Source organism: Pan paniscus, chromosome 10, assembly GCF_029289425.2.
Source record: "Pan paniscus chromosome 10, NHGRI_mPanPan1-v2.0_pri, whole genome shotgun sequence".
NCBI classification, from domain to species: Eukaryota; Metazoa; Chordata; class Mammalia; order Primates; family Hominidae; genus Pan; species Pan paniscus.
This window is the reverse complement of record NC_073259.2, coordinates 100,154,441-100,182,049: the sequence shown is the minus strand read 5'-3', so window position 1 is coordinate 100,182,049 and position 27,609 is coordinate 100,154,441. Positions and strand designations below refer to the sequence as shown.

The window sequence follows — 27,609 nt, the reverse complement described above, 5'->3', positions numbered from 1 at the left end:
TAGGGTTTCAAATAAACTTAAATGTCTACACTTAATACTTTCACAAGCTTCAAATTCTTTTTATTTTATTTTTATAAAGAGCAGGACTCAGGCTAGGACGGCATTTGGACTAGGTAAAAAAGAAAATCTTCGGTTTTGTGCACACAAGTTTTAAAATACATTGTACAGATTTTTTTTTTTTTTGGATACACACCACTCTTTACAGGATCCGCGTTGTATCTGCTTTCAGTAACTGGCTCTCCTGTCCGCATCCAGTAAGGTTTCCACTCTTCTCCCCGTTGACTGCTGAAGTTACTGAAACAGCAACCACAAATGGCCTTACTAACCTACTTATTTTGCAATTAAACTTTTACAAAGATATCCCCCTACTCCTCCCCTAGGGTGGAACAGAAATGGCTCCGCGGCGTTGGCAGCTCGTCTGCGAGGGGACCCTGGCTCCCCGAGGCTGCAGTCCTTTTTCTTGGACAGAACGCCCCGCAGGACCGTTCCCTCCACTTTCCCCCGCACTCAGGCAGCGCACCGCCAGCACACACAGCGCTGGCGCCCGCATCGCGCCGCACCACACGCGTCTCCGGCTTGAGGAGCCAGTCACCGAGACCCGGAGCGGGAACGAGATGTAAACACGGAGTGGGGACATGCAGCCCGATCTGAGAAGGCGGCGTGAAGAGTAGACACAGCCTGCGCCAGGCGGTTCTTATTTACCCAGCACTTACACTCCAGGGCAAGCGGGCCCAGGAAGCGCCCTCTCGCAGAAGGATGCACTGGCGCAGAGCCTGGACCTGCTGAAGCGGGAAGGAGGAGCTAGGGCTGGGGGCGGAGCTTTCACACGCGCACCCTCGGTTCCCTCCCTCCCTCCCTCGACACAAGCAACTGGGTCTCCAGCCGCCACTCCGGGTTTATTTGTTTACAAGCGGATTACGTCAGCTCCTCCCTCTCTTCCCTATCTCTGGACCCGCCTCCTGGACTCTTTTCCCGCCCCTTTCGGCTCCGAACCGGCTTGCGTCACAATGGTGCGATATTCGGATTGGCTGGAGTTGGCCATCACGCTCCAGCTACGCCACTTCCTTTTCGTGGCACTATAAAGGGTGCTGCACGGCGCTTGCATCTCTTCGCCCCTCGGAGCTGGAAATGCAGCTTTTGAGATCTTCGAATGCTGCGGAGCTGGAGGCGGAGGCGGCTGGGGAGGTCCGAGCGATGTGACCAGGCCGCCATCGCTCGTCTCTTCCTCTCTCCTGCCGCCTCCTGTCTCGAAAATAACTTTTTTAGTCTAAAGAAAGAAAGAAAAAAGTAGTCGTCCGCCCCTCACGCCCTCTCTTCCTCTCAGCCTTCCGCCCGGTGAGGAAGCCCGGGGTGGCTGCTCCGCCGTCGGGGCCGCGCCGCCGAGCCCCGGCCGCCCCGGGCCGCCCCCGCACGCCGCCCCCATGCATCCCTTCTACACCCGGGCCGCCACCATGATAGGCGAGATCGCCGCCGCCGTGTCCTTCATCTCCAAGTTTCTCCGCACCAAGGGGCTCACGAGCGAGCGACAGCTGCAGACCTTCAGCCAGAGCCTGCAGGAGCTGCTGGCAGGTGAGCAGGGCGAGGGCGTCGGAGGGACGCGGGCCCCACATCCCTGGGTCAGAGTCCGGCCGTCGGGGCTGCGGGAACCTCGGCAGCACCCCGGGGCCGGTCGTGCTTGGGCCCCGCCGCGGGACCGGTGTGGTTGCGCTGGGTGGCCGCTAACAGCGGCTCCCCGCGAGGCTTTAGGGGCTGGACGGAGGGCGCCCCCTTCCCCCCAGCTGGCAAAACGGAGAGGAGAAGAAAACACGCACAACAAAGAAACTTAAGCCCACCGAGGCGGGAGCTGCGGTCCGAGGACCGTCGGCGGATTTGGGGACAAAGGAGCCGTGGGGCTAGGGTGGGTTCGACGTCCCCTTTCCTCAGCCCCCTCCAACCGTTGCGTGGTCGGCGGTCCAGCCCCGGGGTGGGAAGCTGCGCCGCTGCCCCGGAGCCAGCTCGGAACGGACGTGCCGTCTCCCCGCGCCTCCTGCCCCTGCCCATTAATCATCGGATTTGTCACCGGCACAATTACAGCCCTGCCCAGAGCGTGGTTTAGGGTTGCTTGTTTTTCTTCCCTTCGGGGTTAACAGTCCGGTGGCGCTTCTCATCTCCAAAGCCGTCAACTCCATTGTGTGCATCTGGGGTGGGGTGGAGAAAGTAAACAGTTTCTCGCCTGGCCATAGGTGCCAGTGGCTTCCCGACTGGCCGAGGCTGCGCGCCTGATTCCTGTTTTGGCGGCTCAACCGGTTGGTTCCTGGAGATTGTTTTGTCCGGTACTACTGTGTTATTTCTAAAACCCTGCCCGCTTTTTTCCATCCCCGCACATGCACAACAACGGATGCAATCCTGGACATTTTAAAAAGTTGATAGTTTTCATTTTCGCTGCTCAAAGGAGCCTGGGGTAGGAGGAATCCGCAGTGGGAGCTAACGATCCTAAGCGTTGTTTCTCTGTTCTTCTTTTCTTCTATAGAACATTATAAACATCACTGGTTCCCAGAAAAGCCATGCAAGGGATCGGGTTACCGTTGTATTCGCATCAACCATAAAATGGATCCTCTGATTGGACAGGCAGCACAGCGGATTGGACTGAGCAGTCAGGAGCTGTTCAGGCTTCTCCCAAGTGAACTCACACTCTGGGTTGACCCCTATGAAGTGTCCTACAGAATTGGAGAGGATGGCTCCATCTGTGTGCTGTATGAAGCCTCACCAGCAGGAGGTAGCACTCAAAACAGCACCAACGTGCAAATGGTAGACAGCCGAATCAGCTGTAAGGAGGAACTTCTCTTGGGCAGAACGAGCCCTTCCAAAAACTACAATATGATGACTGTATCAGGTTAAGATATAGTCTGTGGATGGATCATCTGATGATGATGGATAAATTTGATTTTTGCTTTGGGTGGGCTCCTCTTGGGGATGGATTATGGAATTTAAACCATGTCACAGCTGTGAAGATCTGGCACAAGATAGAATGGTAAAAAAAAAAAAAAAATTTTAAGTGACAGTGCCATAGTTTGGACAGTACCTTTCAATGATTAATTTTAATAGCCTGTGAGTCCAAGTAAATGATCACTTTATTTGCTAGGGAGGGAAGTCCTAGGGTGGTTTCAGTTTCTCCCAGACATACCTAAATTTTTACATCAATCCCTTTAAAGAAAATCTGTATTTCAAAGAATCTTTCTCTGCAGTAAATCTCGCAGGGGAATTTGCACTATTACACTTGAAAGTTGTTATTGTTAACCTTTTCGGCAGCTTTTAATAGGAAAGTTAAACGTTTTAAACATGGTAGTACTGGAAATTTTACGGCAAGACTTTTACCTAGCACTTAAATATGTATAAATGTACATAAAGACAAACTAGTAAGCATGACCTGGGGAAATGGTCAGACCTTGTATTGTGTTTTTGGCCTTGAAAGTAGCAAGTGACCAGAATCTGCCATGGCAACAGGCTTTAAAAAAGACCCTTAAAAAGACACTGTCTCAACTGTGGTGTTAGCACCAGCCAGCTCTCTGTACATTTGCTAGCTTGTAGTTTTCTAAGACTGAGTAAACTTCTTATTTTTAGAAAGTGGAGGTCTGGTTTGTAACTTTCCTTGTACTTAATTGGGTAAAAGTCTTTTCCACAAACCACCATCTATTTTGTGAACTTTGTTAGTCATCTTTTATTTGGTAAATTATGAACTGGTGTAAATTTGTACAGTTCATGTATATTGATTGTGGCAAAGTTGTACAGATTTCTATATTTTGGATGAGAAATTTTTCTTCTCTCTATAATAAATTGTTTCTTATCTTGGCATTTTAATCAATCTCTTGTCATGATTATAGAGGTTTAGCTAAAAGTATTTTTTCTTAGAAGACAGGTTCTATAAACCGAATATCTGTTGCACACTGGTCATGCTGGAAAAACATTTGATGAGGAATGAAAGATGCTCTGTATATACATGTTTAGGTTTTACAGGAAACACAGGAGTAGCATGTTTTAAAAATTTCTAAAGTCAAAACATGGACACATTCACAGGCTAATGATCTCATGAAATAAGGATAAGAGACCACGGTAGCATCTACCAAAAATGTGATACTCAAAGGATTACATTTCATTGCTTCCCTGTTGAAGTGAAGATAGAAATGTTCCATTCTGACCCACCTTTGAAAAACAATTACTTTGCCCCATGGATTCTTTGTTCAATTAGAAATTTCCCCGGGGCAGGTGACCCATAGTCTTAAAGAACAGGCTAAACACCACAGAGAGATTGGTTGCTTTTTGCTTTTCATCACCTGCAAGATTTACATAAAAATCACATAAGCTGGAATTCAACAAAAGGTATGTTTATGAACTTTTATTCTCAAAAGTTGAAATGCTGACTTTCTCGATTCCTCATTTTCAGACTTTTATTTCAGATAAATACTAAGAACCTAAGTGAACCTTGATAATGCTGTAGTGTAGGTTACTCCACTACCCCATGTAATAGAAGGACTTGCTGTTTAGTTGTAGAGGATAACAGCGTTTTTCAGTGGAAATTGAAAGTGGAAAAATTGAATTTTGCTCTACACAGTTAACATATAGTGGCCTTTTTTTGGTATATATGTAAACATGTTGACACTGGAAATATGCAGTCTGAAATAAAATTAGTAATTACTTGAAATTAGTAATCTCAAATAACATTTAAGAAGTTATTTCTACACGCAGGAATAAATTATTCTGATTTTGTAGACAACACAGGAATAGGCCACTGAATATGCAGGTATTTAGAGTACAAATGTCTGGATATTGGCACGCCATTCTCGAGAGTTAGAATTCGTAGACCCGCAACACATGGACTACCCTTGCCAATTGTTATGGTTTTATTTTTAAACCTATTCTGTGAAAAAGCTCCTCGGTATTTCAAACTTGAATTACAATAAAAACACCAGGTAGGGTTGTTTTTAAATGGGTCTCACCCCAGTGCTGGCTACTATTGTTTACCAACTACATTTCATCTGGTAACTCCTTTGAAACTAAGTACCTCAACCATTTTTTTTTTTTATCATAAAGCCTTTTTTCAAATGGAAAGTTTTTTTTGAAGATCTTGACATCAGACTTTTTTAATCTTTGAAAATGATGGAAACAGTTAATAAAAATGTTTATTTTAGAATTCAGGTGATGTCTGGCTTGTGAGGAGCTGTTTATAAGTTTGTCGTTGAAAGGCTTGCACACATCACTCTGAGACCAGCTGTTTCCTGTGACTTTAACCTTACCTTCCCCAGACAATTGAGCTGAACCTGTATCTGCGGTACAGTAGCTGTTTGTGATGTATTTCTTGTTCACTGTTTCTGGGGAATGTTTTGAAATATTTTATTATAAATCCTTTTAAGATAGGATGACTACTTTCAAAATTATTGTTGCCTTTGGCACCAGGAATTCATAGTTGGGATTGGCAGTAAGTTTGAGGAGTGTTACTTTCTAAGTTTTAACAGGTAGTTTTGAAATTATTTCCTTTTTTCCAAATTTAAGTAGTGCCTCCCTCTGTAATGTTGAAACAAGGCTTCAAGTGGATTGTATAGCAAGAGTTACCCTGGTTCATGCAGGATAATGCGGCTGTTATCTTTGTCATCTGGAATGGGAATCTCATGTCTTTACCCTTATGTGCAATATTTCTATAATAATAGACTGGAAAGGCCACCAGAAAGTGGCTTTCAGGTACATTGCACAAATAGTTTCCTTAAGTCATTATAACTCACACATTGCAAGTAATTAATTTTGTTTTGTATAGGTGTTGCAGTTTATGAAATTGGCCTTCAAGTTAAAAGGAAGGAAGCCGTATTCCCGATGGCTAGTGTTTAACGACTACAGGTTTCCAGGCTCCCTTTAATCTTGGGAGCAAATAAATCTACTATTGGACTTCTCCCTGCGTGACTTTTAACATTTCTGATACTCTCTCTTCTTCCTCTTTACAGAAGAGAGGTATGATAACTGAAGTTGTATTTTGCATATTGAAGTTTAAAGATACTTCCTCTCCCCTTTTCACCCCTATTTCAAATGATGTGATAAAATCCTCTTGATAGGCTAGATGGAGAACATTTGTCAATAGTTTTATCTATTCATGGAAGTCTTCAAAAAGTATATCTTGGATTGTCTAAAACTGAATAGATTTCTTATTTATCTGAAGGTATACGGACTGCCAACATTTTAGACTTATCTCTCAGTCTCTGCCACTGAACTTTTATATATGGCTGCTATCGAAATATAACTGGTTATTTTCATATTTGGAACACAATATAACAGTATCACAAAATCTTTTACAGTAAGATAGTTTGTATTACCAGCCGACCCAGCTGCTTAACTGAGTCCTTAAATCATTTAATATATGGGACTGTAAATAGAGAAATCTGTACATTATGAGATCTGATTTCTGGTTATGCCTATAGATCTTTATTTTCTTTATCCCTATAGATCATTTTCTTCTGATGTTAAGTGTTATATTTTTGAAATGCTCCTAAACAAGTAAGCCTTAGATTGTATTAATCCTGAGGATTGATACCATTTCCTCAACACTTTGTGGAGTATGATTGACACCAGTTTTTTTTTTGACTGCAGGTTTAACTTGGCTTATCACTTTTCGTATTGCTCAGTATGTCCAAGATAGGAATAAAAAAATGGAGTTCAACTTCTGACTGTTATTTATGAGCCTTTTCATGGTATTTATCATTTTAGTATTGAAGATGCAGTGTTCTTTTGGGAATTACGTATGCTTAGAAGAGAGTACTGATGCTCAAAGGTGAAATGATTTGAATCTAGAGTTGGATAAAAAGGGAAAGGATGGGGAAAATGAAAACTGGGAAGCTAAACTGAGAAGGAATTGCAAGGTTTGGTGATAAAAATTCATTTGCTATGGTCATAGTTGTGTATCGAGAGGTTTGCACAGCACAGTCTCTTGGCAGAGTTTAGGAATCTCTACTCTGGGGATTCTGCAGTTCATGAATTGTCAGGGAGACTCTGCACTCAATTTGTTTCTGTGAACATGCAGGTGAAAGTGGTAGTACAGGTGGAACTTCATGGGAACTGGTTTTGGGGGAGGTGTGGATGGGAAGCACAAATGTCTCAGTATTTTCTAAAGGGAGACTATTTTTAAAGGTGTCTGTTACAAACCACTTGATTATAGCCTCTTTTCTTGTACCTTTAAGTTGTGAAGGCCATTTGTGACTCCATTCCTGGTGGTAGAAAAATGACCAAGTGTAGGCCAGACATATAACATCACATTAGTACCATTATAGTTAACTGGATCCCTGTATTTGGAGAATATTACATCAAACACTATGTATGATTTCAAATTGTAGCATTAATAGGAGATACTTAACCCATGAGTACATTTACTTTTAGTGATTCTCTAGATAGTCATCTCCAAAGTTATTTTGTCATTCTTTTAGAATATTTTTGTATGTATTTTCATGTGTGCATGCAAAAGCATGTGGCACATTTTCTAAACAAATATACATATATTTGACATACACTAAAAATTTTGTTGATAGGATGCATGATCAGAAACATTTACAGACTATTTCTTTAGGTTTTCACTAAAGTAAATGAATATTTGCTCTCCCCAAAATAACTCATAATTATGTTCTTTAAGTGGTAAGTCTGAAAATGACAAGTTAGTGTAGCAATACAAAGAGGATTGCCTTGTATAAGTTTAACTTATCTGCATAAGTCTTTATAATAATAAAACTAAGTCATCCTTTACAGCCAACAGATATCCAAATTGTGTTACACCAATTTGAAATCTATATGTTCCCATATATTCAACTATGTGTTGCTGTGTGTCGAAATTCACATTTTTGTTTCTCAGAAGTTTTTTTTAAGTCTTAGGGTCTTTGTAACATTGATATGCATGGTTGTAAGAGAACTGAATTATCGAAGTTGTAGATGGGTGATTTAATTATTTTTAGTAGTTATGGCTTAGCAAGAAAGGCCCTGTATCTTTTCCCTCTTGTTCTGAGCCATCCCTAAATTTTTGAAGGAAAAGATGACTAACAAATTGGACTTTATTTGAGAAGATTCCATAAATGACCATAAGCCATAAAATGATTAGACTTGACAATTGCTTTATGAGCAGATTTGAGTACACTTTCTAGTAGTTGTCTTGATTTATGGCAGTTTTGTCCCAAGTCAGTAGACTAAATGGAGTTGTATTTCCGACAAATTGTACTTGTGAGTCTTCAAGTTATCAATATATATTCTTATTTGACCTTCCAACAACTGGATGAGGTTGGCAAGTAGGTCAGTATTTTTTATCTTCATTTTATGGATAGAAAACTGAGGCTTAGAGAGCTTAAGTAATTTACCCTAAAGCCAGACAGCTCGCAAACAGCTAATTCACAATTTGAATTCAGGCTTTTCTGATCACAGAATCCAAACTCTTAACTATTGTTACATTGTGATGCATGATTTATCTACCTTCTTTCACACTGTTGGAACATGTATTTTAACTTCTCATTGTGAGTTGGCCATCTTTGGTTATTTTCAGCCTTGAAACTCTTTCACTATGTTCAGGAGGCATATAGCAGTCTACAATTAGGCTCCTTTCTTTGAGAGGCAGTTGGAATTTAGCATAAAGAATACTAGTCTGGGACTCAGACCAATAAGTTGAAATCTTGACTTGTACCAACTTGTGACTTTGGACCAGTTGCTTAGCCTCTCTGAGCCCCATCATTCCATGTGTAATAATGGAGACAAGTCATTTGTTGTCAAGGTAAACATGAAATCATATAGCTAGTGAATGTTTGGATTCTTGGAATTTGAATACTCTATCATGGAGGCCAACAAAATATAGCTGATTGTTTTCTTGTGTGTGTGTGTGTGTGTGTGTGTGTGTGTGTGTGTGTTTTAACAATTTGATCATAGTATGATTGTTAGGAGTTTCTTGAAAGATTGCTTTAGCCTATAGCTGCAAGAAATGTACTTGCGTTTTTGAAATACAATAATATAGGAAGGAAAATGAACTGCTTTTCCATTGTGAAGGACGGAAATAGACAACACAGGCCTTGCATCTTATTTTATAGAGCTTTCCTGAGCTGTGTGCTCAACATTGTGGTTTTCAGAGCTATTTTCTCAGTAAAAAAAGAGTCCTTCAGATCCTTTGTCTATATTGAAGACACCTTAGTTGAGAGATGGAGTAATGCAACCAAACATATATAGCAATGTAGCCCTGTACAAAGCATGTTTGCTTCCATTATGTTTTTTAATCCTCACAACAACCCTTTGCTATATGAAGTTGACTTTTCCCAGGGTTTTTAGTCCTTCAAACCATTTGTATTTGGCCATGCTTTTGCAAGAGATTTTCAAACAGTGATTTTTAAACAGAACTCAGTGGTTCTCAATCTTTTCTTAATCTAGAGTGGTGTGAGTATTTCCTTTACTGCAAAGAAAAGCAGCCTTTTTATAAATTGTCAGTTTGGATTTGACTTTCTTCTTGTGATGTAACCTGATGCAATGTTTGCCTGAATCACTAATAATGTAACTGATTTCCCCTACCAGTCATAAATGAGTCAGTGATCACGGATTCTTTTAGTTTATACTCAAGTTGCTTTTTCTGTGTGCAGATATCCTCATTGAATAGCTTGCTGTTGGGCTTGTATAGCATTATGGTTTACATCAGGAAAGTAGATAGCCAGCAGAGCTTTGTGCTAATTTATTTTGCAATCCTATAGGAAACAAAGGACCCATTCTTAAAAGAACCTCAAGAGACTTCTAGGGAAAATCAGCCTCTGACCCTTTCAGAAGTCTTGCATCTTAAAGCTCGTGTGTGGTTCAGGCCATGCTTGAACCTATTGTGTGTAGCCTTATAAGTCAGTCAGCGTGCCCCTATAATGTTTAAGATTGTGATGTAAGAATAAGAGTTTGGAACACATTAAAACAAGGGTTAGGTGGCCAGTGTTGTCAGGAATAGTTCTCTCTCTCAAGCCTGTAGTCATTGTTACAATTAAGGATGGAGCTCTTAGGTAATATCACTAGATACAAGCTCTTTTTCCCTCTAAGATTCTTGCACTTTTTTCCACTACCCTTTAAGTCTTTCAGTTATTTTTTAACTTTCTTGAGATATTTTCTGGTCATTAATATACAAGTGATGTTTTGTCTTGTGTCTATCACCTATATCTCTTACATTCATTTATTAAACACATACTTGTTGAGTCCCTCCATGTGCCAAGTACTGTGATAAGCACTAGGGTTGCAAAAATAGTCACTGTGCTTGCCCTCAATGAGCTTGGAACCTAGTGGCAGAGAGAGGGTTATCCAACAAATGTTGGGCTGGATCTGAGACATGCTGAGGAAAAGGGAAGTGGTGAAGTGATGTCCTGAGAGCTCTAATAGAGAGATATGACTGCCATAGAAAGGTTTCCCAGAGGAAGGGACACTTGAGCTGAGATCTGAGGAATGAGTAGGGGTTTAAGTGGAGAAGGCAGGCGAGAGAGAGAGAGAGGAATATGCACAAAATCTGGCTCAAGAGTAATGGTGAACAGGAGGGTTTGGACAAAGACCAGTGAAACTGGAATGGAGAGAAATTAATGGGAGTGAGGCCAAATCGTGGGGCTTTACAGGTAGCGTGTCCATTTGATTGATAACCATTTGAGTGACCATTTTGGTTGATAAAATTTGAGAATTTTTTCAACCAAACCGTGATTCTTGAGAGTAAAAGAGGGTGCTGTTAATTATTAAACACAGACTATAAGCATCAGCCAGGACATATGGTCACCTCGCTTTTATAGGCCTTGTTAACAGTATTATCTCTTTAAAGCGTTGGCAACCAGCAGTGTGTTTACTTCCTAATGAAGGTGTCAGGGAGTTGGTCCAAAAAGGACCCAAATGGAACTCAAAGGCTGGGTTTTTCCAAACGGCTAGATTGATTTTTTTTTTTCCCGATACAGATATTAGTGACCCTTTAACGTTTTAAAAGTTTGGCATAAAAAGATGGATTTTATTGTGAGCTACTAGATTAGAGTCACTTTCATGGTGTATGAAACAGCACAATTCAAACAGATCTTGAATATTTTCTATATCTTTAAAGTATAGCACTTGTCATTTTTGCAAAGGAGTTTTATTTAAATAGGATTTCTTTTCTTTTCTTTTCTTTTTTTTTTTTGAGACGGAGTCTTACTCTGTTGCCCAGGCTGGAGTGCCCAGACTGGAGTGCAGTGGCACGATCCTGTCTCACTGCAACTTCCACCTCCCGAGTTCAAGTGATTCTCCTGCCTCAATGTCCCAAGTAGCTGGGATTACAGACACGCGCCACCATACCCAGTTAGTTTTTGTATTTTTAGTAGAGACGGGTTTCACCATGTTGGTCAGGCTGGTCTCGAACTCCTGACCTCAAGTGATCCACCTGCCTCTCAGCCTCCCAAAGTGCTGGGATTACAAGTGTGAGCCACTGCACCCAGCCTAAATAGGATTTAAAAAATAGTTTCATTTTAGGTTTACATTTTGAGTATACGTACCTCCTGGGCAATAACTTTCAAAGTATGGGCCACTTAAATTATTTTCTTTAAGTTGATGTAAAAATCTGTATAATAAAATGCAAAGAGTTCAGGGAGTTTTGCACACCCATATAATCTACACGCTGATCAAGAGATAGAACATTTTTGCCACCGCAGAAAATTCCGTTTTGGGACGCTTAATGTTTGATTCAGAAATATGGCTGTGGAGCCAGGCCTCAAATTAGAAATAAGTTGTTTTCCCTCTCCTTTTATAACTTTTATTTTTGCTTCCTAAACATGCGGCAGTGGTTACTTTAAACATGAAGCAAATTGTCTCCAGAAGAAACCGTTGCCTTTCGACTAGTTATGATTTAGGGGTTGGTAATATAGTACATCCCTGCCCAATTTGCTATGGGTTTTTCATCCTTAAAGTAAAATCTGAGTCATATCCCCATCACTGACTCATAAGCTTACTAAGGATTGCCTGTTTATTATTAGGCCTAAGCGTTAGAATCTTGATCAATCAAAAAAGATTGTGATAATGTCACATTTACATAATACCTTTCTCTCCTCCCCTATTTTTCGTTTTAGCCTGTTTATGTCACTCTATAGTGAGTTATGAAAATAAGAAGAGGGGACAAGTGTCAAGCCAGTGTTATATAGCTGAGTCCTAGCCTTGAGTACTTCTTTTCCTCTCAAAATTCTCAACATCAGTTGCCAGAGAGCATTTAGAATATTGACCTAAGTTACAGTGCAATTCGTTGTGAAATTGATTCAATTTAAGGGTTATGTGTCACTGTCTTGAAAGATTCTTGAATCAGAGACAAAGTCTTGTCCTAAAAACACTGTTCTTAATGAGTTTGGGATCTACTGAGGGATAGTGATTGAAAAGGGAGCTTACTCCTTTTTCCCCCTGTAGTTTTCAGGTTCTCGTTTGGAACCTGATCTGGGACCAGATCTTGAATTAACTGTTTTTTTTTTTTTCCTGAGAGGGTCAATGTGGTCTGCTTAGCAAAACCTCTGCTGTCAAAGCACTGGTGGGCTGTGGTGGTGGTTTTTAGGCATTTCTTTCTCAGCACAGCAATACATAATATTTCAGTACCAGTTGGGCTTTTTGCTTTTTTTTTTCCCCTCTACACTCCATTTTAGAAAGAATGGCAAATCAGTGAAGATATAACGTGGGTTAAAGCCAGATTTGGTCAGTGGAAAGACTTGTTAATAACCCATTTTCAATTGGAGAAGCTCCTACCTACTCTGATTACACATTCATTTCACTAGTAGGTTTGTTCCTCATTTTAAAAAGGAAATTTCACTCATTAAGCACAGGACGAGTCAATGTGACATTTAACTCTGTGCATATTGAGGACAATTTTTCCTTCATTCATGCCTCTTCCTGGCAAGCCATCCCAGTGCCACTAGGCAGCTTTCGACCCCCTGTTCTGCTGCTCTGCTTCTGTAAAATTCTGTCCTGATGCCTCAGGCACTTCCTGCAGCCTTCCTGAGTGTCAGGACTGTGCTAAGTACCTTTGTGCCTCCCCTCACTGACTCCTCATCACAAGCCTGTAAATGTAGACATTTGTTGTTATAGTCATCTGTCATTTGAGAATATTATGATACAGAGATGTTATATCACTTGCCCAAGGTCACACAGCTATGGGCTGATTTGGGGCTAGCATCCAGATTTGTGTAAGATCAAGCACTAGCTTCTAACCAATACATATCACCTCCCCAAGCATTGGTTTCTTTTCTGATCCTGTTGCATTGTAATTGTTTGCATTCATGTCTGATTTTCCCATTAGACAGGAAGATATGAAAGTCAGGGACAACTCTTAGACCAGAGCTTTAGAAGATGCCAAAATTAGATTAACAGATTGTTCATTTATAAATATTTATTTGGCACCTACTATGCACCCAGCATTGTTCTGGGCACTTGGAGATATAGCAGTGAACCAAACAAAAATCCCTGCCCTCAGAGAGGTAAACAAGCAAAGAATATGTATGCTGTATTAGATGGTGACAGGTGCTGAGGATCAGAGCTGCTGTGTTAGTTCTGTGAGTGTTACTTCCTGGAGTTGTGCAAAATTGTGCATGATCTTGTCTGAAAAAGGAGAGAGGGAGGGAGGGAATTGCTGGAGTGGAACTATTTTAAGTAAAATAGTCAGGGAAGGCCTCAACTGATAAGGTGACATTTAAGCAGAAACTTGGAGACCAGAGAAACAGCTCAGGAGATATCTGGGGAAAGAACATTCCATTCAAACAGTTGAGTGAATTCCAAAATCCTTTGAGACTTATCTCTCCCCAAATATATAATTATAATTTGGCATTCTTGGGTACTCTATTATAATGTCAACCAACCTGATTTTTGGCAGTTATTTTCCTGACCACTTTTTATTTGTTTTCTGGTTATTGCATGCCATAGGAGTCACCACAGCTTTGATTTCTGGAAAATTCAGCAGGGTTTCCGCCCTGTCCCCACACACCTTCTTCTCCCTTTTAGAGATAATTGCAAATCATAATAAACAGGCTTATAAGAAGACCTGAACTTCAAAATATGTCTGATTTTTTAAAAAAACTGTATATCAATAAATATAGAATAAGAATTGATGTTCAGTATAATGAACAGGTTCAGCAAGGCGCTCAATGTTTTGGTAGGACATATGGCTAGGCAAGCTAACAGACAAGTGTTGAGAACAAAAAGTTTTCTTGTTGATATATAAATACCTGGGAAATTCAGTTATCTCAAACACCTATTCCTTACCAAATCTGAGATTACAGTACAAAGACTTGTTATCATTTAGAGCCCCTGGTCTTTTGTACATATGACTGAAGAGAAAAGCAAGGGTACATTAACTTTATCATTCAGTCACTTAAACAGCATGGAACACTTAACTTTTTTTAAGGTGCTGGCAAGTATCTGGCCTATTCCTGCATTACAGAAAGTCCCTGGTGTTAAGACATAAAAATGAATATTTCTCTGGTTTCACTTTCCTTATCAAAGATGGATGAAAAGGTACTTTCTCAAATACATTTCACCATGAATTCTACCCCACCCATGCTCCCCAGCCTGAGAAGTAAGAATGTCTCCTTCCATTTTGAAACTTGCTGTAGCTATCTAGTCTAAGTTGTCTTCCTTTTGCTGCATAAAAATTGAATACTTTTGGCATGTTAATGTTGGGTCCATATCACTATCAGATATGATTCTCTCCCACTCTTGAGAGTCTTAGCAAAGCTGAAAAGGAGGCAGAAATCTCTGGGTTTAAGAAAGAATCCCTGTCAAAGCTCCCAATTAAAAATAACCAAATAATTCTGGCCACTTGATTAAAAATGGTGGGATAAGATTGTGGGGGAAAGAGGAATGGAATGAATGAGAAAAAAAAAGTAAGGAACTATACTTTGAAAAGCAATAGTGATATTATGTGAGGTTTCATGCAGATCTAGAAATTTTATCCAAAGCAAACATTTACCACAGGTGCCATGACACCTTTTTTTTCTTTTTAAGTCATATAAATAGATTCTTCAACTGCCAAACTTGTTCTTGTAAATGCTAAACTGTCTTGTCTAATTATCTCAAAATTATCTTCAGCACCAATATATATATTTTTCTAGTGATAACAGACCCACAACCAAAAATTCCCTAATGTTAAATTTGGGAACACAAGTAAAATAACCATGTTAATTTGAAACTGGGTACCATGGATACGGATAGTGATTATAGCCTTGTGGATCTGCTAATAATTTGTTGTAATAATCTATGGCATCTCTCCCAGAAGATCTCTCAGATTCATCAATGCAGATCAAAGTTTGTCCTTTATCAAAATGCTGGCTATGATTCTTTGGCTCTGAAAGGTATTTTTGCCCTTCTCTTTTCATGAGAAAAGTCCTACCTTCATTTCTTAATGAGTATCTCTTTGTTTTTATTCTTCCCACCTACTCACACTGAACTTGTCAACTTAGATAGGAAAATACTCTGCTGTGTAGAATGAAATTAAAACATCCAAATGTGTAGTTGGACAAAGTTATTTTTAACCTTAGTCATTTGGTGTAACACTTTATGTTAGGCAATCAAGTTACGATAAAGGTAATTGAAATGAGGTTGCTTAGTAGCCTATTTCATAGCTCAAGGTTTTTAGGGTATTGTTGAGTAAAAATATATTTCAATACCTTGAGTACAGATCTCTGGTCTAATATAGTTTGTTTTTTCAGTGGGAACTTTCACTAGAAATTTATTTCAAGGGAACAAAATAGAGTCTTGTGTGTATGTGTGTGGGTGTGTTACATATGTGCTTGCTGCGAGAGTAGGACGGGCAGAGTTAGCACTGGAAGGAAGAAAGTAAAATTCAAGAAATGGTGCAAAAGGAAGATTTCTGCATACATTTGTGAGTCATATGTATATGCCTTTGCCCTTCTTAAATTAGTGTAGAGAAAGTAATGTGCTGAATAGTTTTTTTTCGTGTCGTTGGTTGTTTTTTTTTTTTTTCAGTTTTTAAATTTTTTCTTCTTGCAAGACTCACAGTCCAAGGTTGGCTGTTTATTTTATTTTACTTGAGACGGAGTCTCACTTTGTCGCCCAGGCTCGAGTGCAGTAATGCAATCACAGCTCACTGCAGTCTCGACCTCCCCAGGCTCAGGTGATCCTCCCACCTCAGTTTTTGTATTTTTAGTACAGACAGGGTTTTGCCATGTTGCCCAGACTGGTCTCAAACTCATGGACTCAAGCAATCTGCCTGCCTCAGCCTCCCAAAGTGCTAGGATTGCAGGCGTGAGCCACTACACCTGGCCTAGGTTAGTTTTTTAAAAGATGTGGTTTATTTTGATGTCTGGCCACTGATTTTTATAAAGTTACAAAGAGAAAAAAATACTTCTTTTACTACCATCTATCAATGCACCAGAAAAGAATGCCCTTGTGTTCATGACATGCAAAGCCTTTTTTTATTTTTAATTTAAACTAAAGCACCTACAAAATTTATGAACCAAGAGGGTAGAGTTTTCATAAGCTTCTCAAATCACCAACATTTAGGGAGTGCCTACTGTGTGCAGGGGCTCTCATTGGCATTGAGTGCTCTCTTCATGTTGGGAACATGAAATATACAAGGGAGGCAGATTGACAAGGCCTCAGCTGTGCATTGGTGGTAAAGTGCCACATGCCACATCATTTAAAAAGGATGAAGTATTATAGCAAGTTGAGACTCAGGTTACAGAAAGAAGGGGTGATGTTAAAATCCCACCTTTGACCTTAGACCTAGATCAAATACCCATCTGTTAATGTAATACTGTAGAGCACTCATGATCAGACAAGCTGCCCCGATTTGAAGGCCGGAAGATACAGAATCTACTGTGCCCTTGCAGGTCTCTGATTTATGTGGGGTTGATATTTTGGGGTGTTAGTTTGACCACCAGGTTCAAGTTTAACCATTAGGATTTTAAATGAAAAACACAAACGATGAGTTTCAGCCCTTTTCTTGATTTGATAGGCATTGTGCAAACAGTCACAAACCACATAGTCCCATGGACATTTCAGGGTTACATGTAATTCCAGGTATACTCATTGTGACTACTCATTTTCTTCCCTGGGGAAAGCACATTAGAATATGGGAGGGTAAAGGTAAGAGTGCTGAGAGCTCTATATGTATGCATGCAACAGGTTACCTCCATTTCAACCAGGGTCACCCTGTACCTCCAGAGATGCATTGATCAACCCCCATTTTTCTGGCCTGATAAAGTCCGATGTCTTTCTCAAGTTTTTGCACCTTCCCAGGTGGCACATCCTCTCTTCTGACCTCTGGCCTTGGACCCAATCCAGCAGCTGCAGGATTAGGTCAGTTTGGTGACCATTTTATCAGCCTCCTTGGACTGTCCTTTTTGCCTACTATGTAGATGTGAAGCTTCGTCTCATCTTTCTACTGCAAACATTCACTTAAAGAAGCCATCTCTGGGGAAGGTGTGAGATGACAACAGAGACTTACACTGAAACAACATTGATGTCTTGAATTGTTAGGATTTTTTTTTTTTGAGACAGGGTTTCACTCTATCGCCAGGCTGGAGTGCAGTGGCGCGATCTCAGCTCACTGCAACCTCCAACTCCTGGGTTCAAGCAATTCTTCTGCCTCAGCCTCCCGAGTGACTGGGACTACAGGCGCGTGCCACCACACCCAGCTAATTTTTTGTATTTTTAGTAGAGACGGGGTTTCACCGTGTTAGCCAGGATGGTCTTCATCTCCTGACCTTGTGATCCACGTACCTCTGCCTCCCAAAGTGCTGAGATTACAGGTGTGAGCCACCGCGCCCAGCCAAATTGTTAGGATTTTTTAATGCTTTGGTGATTTGTGGATCCAGGCTCAGGTCCTTTATTCCTTACCCTCCCAACTTCCCCTCTCCTTTTTATCCCATCGCCCCTTCCTTCTCCCCTCCCCCTCCCTCCATGCAGTCTTCTCTCTCCTCCTCTCCTTTCCCTTCCCTTCTCTTTGTGTCTCAGTAGACCAAAGCGGATGTTGCCTCTCTCTGCTATTAGGGAAGGAAAAACAGTGTTTTTTCTTTCTTTCTGCAGTCTTTTTTTTGTGGGGAAGGTTGCAGAGAAAGATAAAATAATGAAGAACAGAGAAGACAGATGAAGTCTTCAGGATAGGCAGAAAGACTGTAGAGAACCCTGCATTTGCTTAGACACCGAGAGAGAGAGCCAGAGGGCCAGGAGATCTAGGCACAGGTTCTGGAATCAAACATTTCCTGGTTGGATCCCAGTTCAAACACTGGCAGTAGTGCCAAGAGGCAAAGCACTTCATCCATTTTGACTCCCAGTTCCTTTGCCTTTAAAATGGAGTCGTAATATATTCATTCTTCAACTCCAGATTTCAAACTCTGAAAAGAGATTTTTAAAAATCTAGGGTTGCAAAAACATTTTTGGCAGTAAAACTTGAGGTCCCCCAATATGACCCTATTTAATGTGGTCTTCAACCTACTTTAATGTCTATCCACACATTTTACTGCAGGAAGATTAATGCATTTGAATTCCAGCTCCCATGGGAGATGATTTATGCTATGGGAACATGCTCCATATTGTCTTTCTAAAATCCAAAAAATGCTCAATTCCAGAAATACAACTGGCCCTAAGGGCTTTGGATAAGGATATCCACCTCAGACGGTATTTGGAATCCTGAATGGGGTAATAGATGTAGGACGAGGCCCTTAGTAAGTGTTGGCTGCTGTGACCATCATGGTACTGTGGTCTTGAACACATGCAAGTATCCGTCTCCAGGAGTAGCCATGAAACTTTGTGATAGTTGTAGGATGCACACAATACCCTGTCAGTTACACATAGGCTTCTTTTATATCTGTGGTTTATATCTGTCTTGAGTACTGAGGTTGGTTCTGATTTTCTTTTTAGATGTCTCCTCATTGCCCTCTTAACTCCACTTTTTTATTTTTATTTTTATTTTTTTTTGAGACAGGATCTTGCTCAATAGCCCAACCTGGAGGGCAGTGACATAATCTCAGCTCACTGCAACTTCCGCCTCCTGGATTCCAGCAATTCTCTTGCCTCAGCCTCCCAAGTAGCTGGGATTACAGGCGTGCACCACCACCCCTGGCTAATTTTTGTATTTTTAGTAGAGATGGGTTTTTGCCATGTTGGCCAGGCTGGTCTCAAACTCCTCGCCTCAAGTGGTCCACCCCCCTTGGCCTCTCAAAGTGCTGGGATTACAGGTGTGAGCCACCATGTCTGGCCTTAAATCCACTTTGTTAACTAAGGAAAAATAGTATTATTTTCCTCACTATTCCAACTAAGGAAAAATAGTATTATTTTCCTCACTATTCCTCTGCTCCTCTCCTTCCATCCTCCCTCCTCTTCTCCCCAGCGCTCTCTCTCTGTACCGTGTGTGTGTGTGTGTGTGTGTGTGTGTGTGTGTGTGTGTGTGTGTGTGTGTCTCAAAAGCCCTTTTCCGAGCCAGGCGTGGTGGCTCACGCCTGTAATCCCAGCACTTTGGGAGGCCGAGGCGGGCGGATCACGAGGTCAGGAGATCGAGACCATCCTAACATGGTGAAACCCCATCTCTACTAAAAATACAAAAAAAAAAATTAGTCGGGTGCTGTGGCAGATGTCTGTAGTCCCAGCTACTCGGGAGGCTGAGGCAGGAGAATGGTGTGAACCCGGGAGATGGAGTTTGCAGTGAGCTGAGAACGCACCATTGCACTCCAGCCTGGGTGACAGAGCGAGACTCCCTCTCCAAAAAAAAAAAAAAAAAAAGCCCTTTTCCTCTGATCTCAGGGAACTAAGAGAGCTGGTTACTTTGGAGGCTGCAGGGCTTTTCTCTGAGAGTAGTGATTACTAGTTAAAAGATGCCAAATATGAAACAGTTATTTCTTAGGGGCCAGGTGCTAAGAACTTCTCAACAGGGACAACTTAGTGAGGGAAATGGAAAATGAATACACACGATATAAAACTTTGGCTATAAATACAAGATGATTTGGGGGGTGGGAGCGAATGGCATTTTGTTTGGTGTTTTCTCCATTGTAAGTTCTGTTGCCTGAGGTAAGGTAAAATTCTTTTTCCTAAACATAAATTTAGGAAGTTGAGTATGAAGAAGAATAAATGGGTCTAGGCTGGAAGAACTTGATTGATTGAAATAAAAAAAATTAAAGGCTTTTTGTCCCATAGTGATAATCAAAACATCCTTCCATTATTTAAAAAACAAATCTTGATGTTTAGTAAAAAAAAAAAAAAAAGAACAAACTGGCTGCAAGTTGTGAATTCATTTTGCCTGTCTGTGCCAGTTTTCCAAACTGGCAGAAGGGAGACTTTATTTCTGAGTATGTACTCCATTAAATATTTCAAGTTGTTAGAAGTATTCTTGGTTTTTGTTGTGTTTTATTTTGATGTTAAGATGGGTTCTCAGACCCTAGCCTAAGATCTGGATTTCTGTGTTGTCTTCATGAAAAAAACAAACAAACAAACAAACAAACAAAAACAAAGACAACAAATGGAATAAACCATTGTAAGTAAAAAGGAGATGTAAACAGAGCACTGAGAACCTTACTTTTTTTTTTTTTTTTTTTTTTTTTGAGACAGAGTCTCGCTCTGTCGCCCAGGCTGGAGTGCAGTGGTGCAATCTTGGCTCACTGCAAGCTCTGCCTCCCGGGTTCATGCCCTTCTCCTGCCTCAGCCTCCCAAGTAGCTGAGACTACAGGTGCCCACCACCACGCCCAGCTAATTTTTTTGTATTTTTAGTAGAGACGGGGTTTCACTGTGTTAGCCAGGATGGTCTCGATCCCCTGACCTTGTGATCCGCCCGCCTCGGTCTCCCAAAGTGCTGGGATTACAGGCATGACGCACCGCGCCCGGCCGAGAACCTTACTTTTAATACAATTTTATGTTTACTTTGTCTACTCAGCCACTAGTCAGTTCTTGCTGACAGTTATTTCAAAGGCTGAAGAAATAAATTTGTCTTGCCCACAATTACTATGATTCTTTGTTGTTTTTTTTTTAATAGAATCCACACTTTCCTCTTTATTTGTAATGGGTTTCTTGGTTCTACATGGCACACAGCACCCCTCCCCAATCATGTTGCCTCAAGAAAGAAATAGAGAATATGTAGAAAATTAAAGCACTTATATTTGGAGTTGAAAGAAAAGAAGGCAATTGCAAAAGATCTCTCCTTATTCTGTAATGGAAGAGTGCAAATAAGCACATTTTTCCTGTCCTTCTCTAAGATGCTCCTGGCCCACACAATACGCTTGAGAATAAATCGGTAATTCTCTATCATCAGCACTGCATTTATTCAGTCTCTAGGTATGGCACCTCAACAACGAGCAAAGTCTGAGCTTCCTCTCAAACAAAATTGAATTTAATACATTTTTGTCTCTAAGATTCCTTTCTGAATTTTGAATTTCTTCTTTTTTTCAATCTGGTTGTTTTAATTTTGATTTTAGTTTGAAGGTAAATGTGGCTCCTGTGTCCTCTCCCTTATACCCAAAACATGTACATGTTAACTTTCTGAAGAACATGGGAAAAAATGGCTCCTTGTTGAGGGATGTGTTCAATAGAAAAAGAAGCCTGGACGTGGAAAGATTCTATAAATGAAAGGATCTGGAGGATCTCTTTAAAGGAGCCGGTGAGGTTTTTAAACTTTATTTTAAGCTATTGTGAGCCTATGTTAGCCAGTCCAGGAACATTCATTGTAACTAAACCTCTTTTCCTTTTTTTTTTTAAATTTGTTTTAATTCCCTTTTTATTTCTTCCTTCTTTTTCTTTTGGAGATGGAGTCTCACTCTGTCTCCCAGGCTGGAGTGCAGTGGCACGATTTTCACTCACTGCAATCTCTGCCTCCCAGGCTCAAGCAATCCTCCAGCCTCAGCCTCTTGAATAGCTGGGACTACAGGTGTCACCACCATGCCCCAGCTAATTTTATGTATTTTGGTAGAGACAGTTGCCCAGGCTGTCCTTGAACTCCTGAACTCAAGCAATCCTCCTGCCATGGCTTCCCAAATTGCTGAGATTATAGGTGTGAACCACCACGCCTGACCCCTTTCCTTTCTTTTTAAATAGGCAATCAATATCTGATTTTATGAATGTCTGCCATTGTGCATGATTCAGCTAAGTAAGCCCTAATGAGAATTCAAAGGTGATGACGACTTAGTCATAGGAGTCTATAATCTAATGCAGAAAAGAGATTTACAAAGCGTAACAAGGCAGTGTTTTATGTTATGATATAGGTACGGTGAAATGAGTTTAGGGAAGGAAGCCGGGGAAGGCTTCGTAGTAAAAGTGGCATTTAGTAGAACTCATGACGAGCTGAGGGATACCAATAGTGAAAAGGCAATGATGTCAAGACTGTAAAGCTAAGGCTGTTTAGTGAATAGAGTATTCCAGTTTACCTAGAGTACAAGTTATGTGTGTAAGTAAGGCCTTGTCCTAAAAAAAAAAAAAAAAAAAAAATCAGTCTAGTGAGGAAAAAATGTAAATAAACAAATGAATGAGTACATTTTGCATTCTGAGTTATGCAGAAAGTGCTTTGCAACATAGAGGAAAAAGCCCTAACTGTTGTGGTGGTTGAGAGTTGATTGGAAAGCCTCATGGTGGGCTGAGTCTTGATGGAGCAGTACTTTGCCCAGCGGAAATAAGAAGAAAACATATAGAAGTTCTCCTTATCCTTTGGACTTGCAATACACACAAAACTTTCTGGGGCTTTCTAAGGAAATTTTATTTCAAGATTCTGCTAGGCAATAACTCTCCTTCCTTAAATTGAAGGGTAAGGACTCTAAGTTCTGCTTTTTCTTTTCTCACTGAATTCACTTAGGTTTTTTTTTCGTTTTTGTTTGTTTTTTTTTTCACCTTTCTCACTGGTATTGATCTCTTTCTCTTCCTTAGTAAAGCTCCATTTGCTTCTCTCCTAACCTGGACATTATAGGAAGCACTGATGCTGTATTAAAATTTAGAGAAAGCTCCCAGTCTGTCTTTCCCAACATCCCTTCAGTTTCAATAAGCAAAAAAAAAAAAAAAAAAAAAAGTTGTTATACAAGCATGGCAGCTGCCCTGCTGCTTTCTGTATGGTAGAGCAATATGTCCTCATGTTTGCATCAGGAAATGATGTTTCAAGTTGAGGTTCTGAAGTTTGATTGCTCAATTCTGTCACTTGCTAAATGTTTAATCTCAAGTTACCCAATCTCCCTGTGCCTCAATTTCTTCCTCTATAAAATGGAAATACAGTCATGTGCTGCATAATGATGTTTTGGCCAACAATGAACTGTGTATACAACGGTTGTCCAAGAAGATTATAATACTGTATTTTACTATACCTTTTCTATATTTCTATATGTTCAGATGCACATGCTTACCACTGTGTGACAATCGCCTACAGTATTCAATACAGTAAGCTGCTGTACAGGTGTGTAGTCTTGCAGCACTAGGCTATACCATGTAGCCTAGGTGTGTAGTGTAGTAGGCTATACCATCTAGGTTTGTGTAAGCACACTCTATGATGTTCACATAACAAGAAATCTCCCACTGATAAATTTCTCAGGATGTGTTCCTGTCATTAAGTGATGCATGACTGTAATGTACCTTACAGGACCATTGTGAGAATTAAATGAGATAATCCACAGAGAGCACTTAGTGCTGTGGCTGGGATGTAGTCAACATTTTAATAAATATTAGCTATTATTTTTAATTTTTTGCCCAGGCTATTCAGCCCTTTCATCCTTTGGATGCTGCATGAAGATAACCTATAGTAGTTAATTTTGTCATCCTGAACTGGGCCATGGGATGCCCAGATATTTAGTTAAACATTATTTCTGGGTGTGTCTGTGAGGCTGTTTCTGCAAGAGATTAACATTTGAATTGGTGGACTGAGTAAAGCAGATGGCCCTCCTCAGTGTGGGGAGACCTCACATTGTTCTTCCGGCCCTCATCCAATCTGTTGAGGCCTGAATAGAACAAAAAGGCAGAGGAAAGTCGAATTCTAGATCTGCCTGACTGAGCTGGGACCCATCTTCTCCTGTCCTTGGTGCTCCTGTTTCTCATGCTTTTACACTTGGACTGGAATCTACACCATTGCCTCTCCACCTTTCAGGCCTTCAAACTGTACCCCCAGCTTTTCTGGGTCTCTAGCTTGTGGACTGGATCATGGGACTTCTCTCAGCCTCTATCATTGGGTAATCTAATTCTTTATAACAATTCTCTTTATACATATATGGGCTGGGTGCAGAGGCTCACACACTTTGGGAGGCCAAGGCAGGAGGATCACTTGAGGCCAGAAGTTTGCAACCAGCCTGGGCAACATAGTGAAATATAATCCCCACTCTACTAAAAAAAAACGAACAAACAAACAAAAACAACAACAATAACAACAAATCTCTCTCTCTCTATATATATATAGTGAGAGAGATTGTGTGTACATTATATCTATATGTAATCTCTCTCTCTCTCTCTCTCTATATATATATATATATTCTATTGGTTCTGTTTTTCTGGAGAGCCCTGACTAATGTGTGGTTTGCAGCCAGTAGCATTGGCATAATCTGGGAGCTTATTAGGAATGCATGCTCTCAGGCCCTGCCCCTGTAATTTAAACAAGATCTCTGAATGAATCATATACATATTAGAACACACAATTCCCCTACTGTCTATGAAAATTCCATGTTTATAGTGATGCTTCATCAACTAGGGAACAGCCCCTCATACTACATATTAAGAGGAACGTCTGTCAGTTAAACAATGATCATTTCAGCAAAGACACAGAGTTCACATAGATCTAGCCTCGTTTCAAATGATGAAGTTACTAGGAAATAAATTATAGTATTTTAAGGCCTATTCAAGAACTCTCAGAGAGATTAGACTGGAGGGCCATATCTTTACTCTGAGTACACTTGCATACCCAAAAGTAAGGGAGGTGCAGGGGAAGAGAGACCTAATCAGGCACATTTTTATTTGCCTTGCTCTCAAAAAGAGAGCAGCCTACAAGGAAACTGGGTTGGGAGAGGGGTAGGGCTAGGAGTACCTAGGAGTCAAATATCTCCTGAGAAAAGCTGACCAAACAGAGATAAGTAAGAACTCTAATAACTACTAACAAAAGGTCTTTGAGCCAAGAGCCCTCACACTGCCCTGGCTTTCTATAGAGTTAACTTGTCACCTTGAGGAGGAGAAAGACTACAATTTCCTCATGGAATTGGCAGGGCTGAGAATCCATAAATTAATTGGGAAAGTGCCTGTAGGTAACATAACCATACCTGAACTTTAGCTACTCACCACCTATCTCTACCTTCTCTTCTGTCCTTAGTTACCCGAATTACTGAAAAAAATATTGCAACCACTAAGTGTCCAGCTTTCCAGCATAAGTTGTAAGGAACAGTAATTTAAGGGGATCAGGTAAACATTGAACAGATATGATGGTAATCCACCAATGCTGTTGGGCAAATATCAGCACCAGATGAAACTGTGTCTAATAAAAGATGAGTAAGAAGTAGGAAAAATGGGACTTCCCTGAAATTCATAAAGAAAAATATAATGAAAAAAATGATGTGTAAAAGAAAGACAAATAATACATATTCAGAAGAGAATTACTTAAGGAAATAAAAATAATAGACTAAATTTCCTTTGTCCTCTCAAAGGAATTAAAGCCATGGTGAATGGAAAGGAGAGCTGGCATGCTTAAGAAATGGAAGGGGAAAATATAAACAGTTTTGAACTGCTTTAGAAGGAGCAGAATCAACACTGAAAACAGATCAGAGGTAAAGAGGGTAGGCATGAGAAGAAACCACAGAGAAGGCAGTGGAAAAATACAAGGCAATGGAAGAAATTAACTAGGAACTCAGATGTGGAGAGACAAGTTGGGAATGATTTGTGTACTGGGAGATGAAAAACTAAAATGAGCTGGAGCTAAATAATGCATCAATATTTTATAAATATACTGTTATCCAAAACAAAACAAAACAAATAGCAGAAGAAGGAATGCAAGTTTTTATCCTTTATGTAAAGTTTGAAAACATTTAAACATTTCTATGTGTATAACATGAGACTATAAAGCAATGGTTGAGAATAATAAACTCCAAATTCAGGAAAGTGGCTATTTCAGGAGGTTGGAGAATGGAATCTAAAATGTGTACACAGTGAACTTCAACTTCATTGGTTATGTTTTATTATTTTAAGGTAAGGTAGTGGGAAGATGGATGTTCATGGTACTATTATTTATGTCCCTTTGTTTTGTGCTGGTGAGGATGTGGGAGAGCAGGATTTCTCATACTTTGCAAATGACATTGTGACTAAATTATTCCTGGGGCTTAGTGAGCATTTTCAAAATTTATATTCAGGACTTCCTTTATTCAGAAAAATTTTCTTCTATTATATCTTAAATTTTTATATTATAACATATTTAATTTTTATGACAATGTTTAACAAAAAGCTTTTGAAATTCTAATTGTAGTTGTATTAACTTATGTTCTTACTTGGTAGGATTAACATTTTAATAATACCAAGTCATTTCATTTAGGAAAACTGTATAGGTTTACATTCATTCATATCTTAATTACATAAAACATATTTTTCGTAGGTTTTTCTTGTTAAATATATTCTAGATACTTTTTACAGTATATCCCTATTGTAAATAAGATAATTGCATATGTCTTTTTCTAAATCTATAATATTAATATAAAGAAAGTGATTAGTTTGTCTATATTTTTCTCACATATCGATACTTTGCCAGGTTTTCCTATTAGTCTTAATAGTTTTGTAGTTGCATCTCCTGGGTTTTCTAAGCACACAGTCTAAAACCTACAAATAAACATAATTTATCTTTTTATGTAAAAATGTTTAGTTTTCTTACCGTATTGCATTATTCATATCCTCCAAAATAATTTTGAAAAAAAATTGGGGTAAGAAGAATTTGTGATTTGATTCTGATTTTAGTGGCATTGGCTTTAAAATTTTACCATTTATAACATGTTTGTTGCTGTTTTTATTAAAAGTTAATATATGAGGAGACTTCAAAGTGTTTTTGAAAAATGGAGTTAAAAGATAAAAGTCAAAAAAACATAGACTTTACTTCTTAACATAAGCTCCATCAAACTCAAGACAATTTTGTAAATGATGAGTCCACTCATAGAGAACTGAGGGTCCTGGGAATTTAATCATGTGAATGAAGTCTTTTTTTACGTTGTTAACTGAAGATAAATGGGTGCCCTTTACAGATTTTCAAGATTAGGAAACAAAATGAAGTCAAACGAATGGAGCCAAATCAGGACTGTAAGGTGGATGCCTAATGATTTCTCATTGAAACTCACAAAATTGCCCATGTTTGATGACACAAACAAGCAGGAACTCTGTCATGGTGGAGAAGAACTCTCTGGTGAAGATTTCCTGGATGTTTTTCTGCTAAAGCTCTGGCTAACTTTCTCAAAACACTCTCAAAATAAGCAGATATTGTTGTTCTTTGGCCTTCCAGAAAATGAAGCAAAATGACTTGAGCATCCAAAAAAACTGTTGCCATGACCTTTGCTTTTGACTGGTCCACATTGACTTTCACTGGACCACTTCCACTTCCTGGTAGCCATTACTTTGATTGTGCTTTGTCTTCAGGATCATACTGGTAGAGCAATGTTTTCTCTCCTGTTACAATTCTTTGAAGAAATTCTTTAAAATCTTTATCCC

At 39.9% G+C, this 27,609-nt stretch overlaps 1 protein-coding gene and 1 long non-coding RNA gene across 2 annotated transcripts; one reads left to right on the top strand and one right to left on the bottom strand.

The window, feature by feature from the left end:
- Positions 1-35: 35 nt before the first annotated feature.
- Positions 36-833, bottom strand: LOC129393532 (uncharacterized). The gene is made up of 2 exons (XR_008620461.2): positions 714-833; positions 36-294 (listed from the first exon to the last, which is right to left on the bottom strand). It is a non-coding gene; the product is annotated as an uncharacterized LOC129393532 (long non-coding RNA).
- Positions 186-3,837, top strand: BTG1 (BTG anti-proliferation factor 1). The gene is made up of 2 exons (XM_003846136.7): positions 186-1,569; positions 2,510-3,837. Exons 1-2 carry the CDS (start codon positions 1,422-1,424, stop codon positions 2,875-2,877), a joined length of 516 nt encoding a protein of 171 aa, XP_003846184.2. The 5' UTR covers positions 186-1,421; the 3' UTR covers positions 2,878-3,837.
- The last annotated feature ends 23,772 nt before the right edge of the window (positions 3,838-27,609 follow it).

Excerpts from the sequence above, each read along its gene's own strand:
- BTG1 (XM_003846136.7), top strand. The coding sequence starts at position 1,422 with ATGCATCCCTTCTACACCCGGGCCGCCACCATGATAGGCGAGATCGCC. Across the intron at positions 1,570-2,509 it reads CCTGCAGGAGCTGCTGGCAG|AACATTATAAACATCACTGG; the intron begins GTGAGCAGGGCG and ends TTTCTTCTATAG.